This window comes from Antennarius striatus, chromosome 23 (genome assembly GCF_040054535.1).
Source record: "Antennarius striatus isolate MH-2024 chromosome 23, ASM4005453v1, whole genome shotgun sequence".
Taxonomy (NCBI): Eukaryota; Metazoa; Chordata; class Actinopteri; order Lophiiformes; family Antennariidae; genus Antennarius; species Antennarius striatus.
The window spans coordinates 13,637,501-13,642,500 of NC_090798.1; the positions used below are offsets into that span (position 1 = coordinate 13,637,501).

The window sequence follows — 5,000 nt, forward strand, 5'->3', positions numbered from 1 at the left end:
CGTGACCCACGATGAGGACGAGGAAGAGATGAAGACGAGACAGACGTTTTTTCTGTTCTAAACTAAAAAATATAATTTAATTGTTTCTAAGCTTCAGACAGATTCATTTAGTTCACTACAAGTGTGAGCAGAGCGCTGTCATTCCTGCTAATTCTGCTAATTCCATTAGCATCGGTAACAATGGTGTAAACAGTGACTTTAAAGGATCTGTGAGCCGTAAGTTTTATTGATCCTATGAGGAGAACGCTTCAGCGCTTCAGCGCTTCAACGCTTCAACGCTTCAGCGCTTCAGCGCTTCAACGTTTCAAAAGTAAATAAAGTAAATACTTTAAATAAGTGAACCAATCGTGTTGACTGTACTTTATTATGTACTCAGTATTAGATTTACACTTAAATATTTAAACTTGCACTTAAACTCAACTAATATATTTATTTGATTTTTAATTTTATACAGTTTAAATTTTAAAGTGTGACTTTTCCAAAAGGACGATTTCATATTTTAGTAATGAAATGTTAGTTGTTAAATCACCACAGCTTCTCTAGTAATGGAGATGAACACCTATGCTGCGCCTTTCCCCGGGGGGGTCCATGTCTGCTCTGCTCTCAGAATGGATGATGTCATTTTACAGCCCTCTGATTGGTCAGCAGGTGGGCTGAACGTGAACGTGTTCTCTGGAGGAGACAAACAGGCTTTTGTGTGAAAGGATCTACATGACTGTGGTGCTTTGGGTCCAGCAGTGATTTTATGATTCCAGTATTTGTGCTGGACAGACCAGTAAAATGATGGAAACGGGATTTTCTGTGATCTTCTTAAAAATGGCATATAATCGACTTTTTTAGATCAATCGTGTTAATATTTGTCATCTTAATTCCATAATTTTCTAGGTTGTACTCAAACACACCACCAACGCCTCCAAACTACCAGCATTCATCTTCTACCCTCATGTAGTTATCAGTTTAGATCATTGTCCTTTACTTCATATACAAACTGGTATTAGACTGGTTTCCCCGGAGACGGAGCAGCTTATATAAGGCCTGTTATCTTTTCATTACCTTTCTGTGACTGGAGCCCCCCCCCCTCGTGATTCTGTTCATTCTCACCTGTCACAGATCTATTGAGTCGTCTCCACCTACAGACGGAGGCGCCGCTGCCTCACGCCTCACCTCTGGCCGGTCGGCAGCGGTCGACCCCAGCCCTGATGGAACCGCCCCCGCCTGGAGGCACACCTGACAGGTGTGAAGATGAGGACCTGAGGTGAGAAAACCCCCCCGTGCCCTCCAGAGGACGGGGCTCCAGCCGTCTGACACCTCCAGACGAGATAAACGAATCGCAGGGCAGCTTCAACACCCCCGTCACACGCCGGCCCCCCTCCTGATCGCTGCTCCTCTTCATCAAACACTGAGATTATTTTTAAGAAAGTACAATCTGGATTAGCGCCAATCCTCAAATGGAAATTTGGGTTGAACAATATGGGAACTTGGCTCCACCACGGCCCCCCAGGGAATGAGTGACTCAGAAATAACTGTGGCCACGCCGAGACGTAGAAGAAAAGGAGAACACACACACACACACACACACAAACACACACAGACACACACACACACACACACACACACACACACACACACACACACACACACAGACACACACACACACACACACACACACACACACACACAGACACACACACACACACACACAGACACACACACACACACACACACACACACACACATACACACACACTGCTGTGGTGATGTAGAGCACATGGCCTTTGCTTACATGTTCCCATTATAAAGTAATAACCCCCCCCCCCCCCAGCAGGAGCATGAATCACTGAAGGCTTTACTCCCTCTGAACACAAACGTCTCTCACACACCACCGTCCAGTGTTTACACCCACCAGGGGTCACCCAGGGGTCACCGGGGGCAGAACATCTCCGTATTTCTAACATGCACATTTAAAATAAAAGCCAGAACTTTTTAAAAACTATTAATTGTCATAATGTCCAGATTACTGAGTGCACCTGAACACTTTAAAGGAAAAACCCCCACCTGTCTGTGAGACACAGGTGTAGACGTGTTGTAGCAGGAGACATCGGCAGAGGTTTTTTACATTTTTAATCAACAGTGTCTGTAACACGGTAACAACACGGTAGTAACACGGTAGTAACACGGTAGTAACACGGTAGTAACACGACGCCGTGTTTCCATGTTCTCACCACAGTTCACTGACACCAACTGTGTCCAAATGTCTGGTGAAAACAGTCGAACTACAGCAGCGTCCTCCACATTCCTGTCCCACCCGTCTGACTCCTGTACTTCCTGCTAGATTACATTATAATCCAGGATTAACTGAACTACGGTTTAATCCACAGGAGAAACCTGTGAGAACAGCAGTGACTAAAAGTCCAGGAACTACGGTTACGTCTCCCCAGGGAGACGCAGGACACCTTTAAAAACACTTTTTTGTTGTGTTTCAGACTCCAGTGTTAAAGTCAACGGGTTACAGGTGAGCCTTTGGGGGGGTTACAGGTGAGCCTTTGGGGGGGTTAACAGGTGAGCCTTTGGGGGGGTTAACAGGTGAGCCTTTGGGGGGGTTAACAGGTGAGCCTTTGGGGGGGTTAACAGGTGAGCCTTTGGGGGGGTTGACAGGTGAGCCTTTGGGGGGGTTGACAGGTGAGCCTTTGGGGGGGTTACAGGTGAGCCTTTGGGGGGGTTACAGGTGAGCCTTTGGGGGGGTTACAGGTGAGCCTTTGGGGGGGGTTAACAGGTGAGCCTTTGGGGGGGTTACAGGTGAGCCTTTGGGGGGGTTACAGGTGAGCCTTTGGGGGGGTTACAGGTGAGCCTTTGGGGGGTTACAGGTGAGCCTTTGGGGGGGTCAGACGTTCTTCATCAGGGTCACAAACAGACTGAATGGTTCTGATGGACGACGCTGGTCATCTGTGAAGCTTCAGGAGCGTTGTGTCGACTAAAGAACGTCATCGGGGGGGGGGGGCAGGGAAGGAATGAATTATGGGTAGATTTTTACCCATTCATTCATGAGCTTTTAGATCATTGATCGATTGATTGACACGTTCAGATTAGCAGGAATCCTGACCTGACCCCCCCAGCAGCAGACACCAGGATTCCTGACCTGACCCCCCCAGCAGCACACACCAGGATTCCTGACCTGACCCCCCCAGCAGCAGACACCAGGATTCCTGACCTGACCCCCCCAGCAGCAGACACCAGGACCTCTGATCTTCACATCTACAGACTCCATCAGAAACATAGGTCTGACGGGGGGGGGGGACACAAACACGGTTCTGTGAACCGAGCGCTCCAGACGGAGGCCTTATATAGTCACAACACACTGATCCGGCTCGGGGGGGGCCATCCGTCAGGAGGATGACCCTCACCGATCAGCCCCCAGAGCCCCCAGAGCCCCCCAGAGCCCCCCGAGCCCCTCAGAGCCCCCCGAGCCCCCCGAGCACTTCCGAGCCCCCCAGAGCCCCCCGAGCCCCTCAGAGCCCCCAGAGCCCCCCGAGCCCCTCAGAGCCCCCCGAGCCCCCCGAGCACTTCAGAGCCCCCCAGAGCCCCCAGAGCCCCTCAGAGCCGCCCAGAGCCCCCAGAGCCCCTCAGAGCCCCCAGAGCCCCCCAGAGCCCCCCAGAGCCCCCAGAGCCCCCCAGAGCCCCTCAGAGCCCCCAGAGCCCCCAGAGCCCCTCAGAGCCCCCAGAGCCCCCCAGAGCCCCCAGAGCCCCCCAGAGCCCCCAGAGCCCCCCAGAGCCCCCCAGAGCCCCCAGAGCCCCCAGAGCCCCCCAGAGTCCCCCAGAGCCCCCCGAGCCCCCAGAGCCCCTCAGAGCCCCCAGTGCCCCCCGAGCCCCCCAGAGCCCTCAGAGCCCCCAGAGCCCTCAGAGCCCCCAGAGCCCTCAGAGCCCCCAGAGCCCTCAGAGCCCCCAGAGCCCCCCAGAGTCCCCCAGAGCCCCCAGAGCCCCCCAAAGCCCCCAGAGCCCCCCAGAGTCCCCCAGAGCCCCCAGAGCCCCCGCCTCAGGCAGAGCAGTGAGGACTCCACAGGAGACCCAAACGACCAGAGAGACTCTGAGAGTCTCAGTTCTGGAAGAGAGAACATGAGAACAGGACTGACCAGTAACACGTCCTCCAGCCGACCCACGCTCCAGAGGTCAAAGGTGACGTTTCCTGGCCCCGTTTCAGGTTAACCCCCGCGGTCCCAGATTAACCCCCGCAGTCCCAGGACCTCTCTGGACCGGAGCAGGAAGCCGAGCGCCGGATCAGAGCCGCGTGCATTTATTTACACCAGCTGGGGGGGGCGGCGACGGGAAAAAAACCATCAGAGGGAGGCGTCGCCCCCGTGTGAAGATGAGATACCTCTGATGGGGGGGGGGGGAGACCGCTGGAGGAGACGGATGTGTTCCTCTTTACAGCCAACAGCACTGTTCTTCAGGCCGTTTAAACACCGAGTCTGTTAGGGTAACACACACACACACACACACACACACACACACACACACACACACAGACACACACAGACACACACACACAGACACACACACACACACACAGACACACACACACACACACACACACACACACACACACACACACACACCACACACACACACACAGACACACACACACACACACACACACAGACACACACACACACACACACACACACACACACACACACAGACAGCACACACACACACACAACACACACACACACACACACACACACACACAGACACACACACACACACAGACACACACACACACACACACACACAGACACACACACAGACACACACACACACACACACACAGACACAGACAGACACAGACACACACACACACACACAGACACACACACACACACACACACACACAGACACAGACACACACACACACACACACACACACACACACACAGACACACAGACACACACACACACACACACACACACACACACACACACACACACACACAGACACACAGACA

The 5,000-nt window shown here is 53.0% G+C and overlaps 2 protein-coding genes across 2 annotated transcripts in view; one reads left to right on the forward strand and one right to left on the reverse strand.

The window, feature by feature from the left end:
• Positions 1-4,303, reverse strand: part of pde5ab (phosphodiesterase 5A, cGMP-specific, b) — a 47,965-nt gene extending 43,662 nt beyond the window's left edge. Inside the window, exon 1 of the mRNA XM_068307960.1 lies at positions 4,128-4,303. The gene's annotated coding sequence lies outside the window, so the exon portion shown is untranslated. The remainder of the gene's footprint in view (positions 1-4,127) is intronic.
• LOC137591005 (uncharacterized) lies at positions 3,391-4,200 on the forward strand. Its single transcript, XM_068308858.1, has one exon. The coding sequence runs from the start codon at positions 3,391-3,393 to the stop codon at positions 4,198-4,200; it is 810 nt and encodes a 269-aa protein (XP_068164959.1).
• Positions 4,304-5,000: the final 697 nt, after the last annotated feature.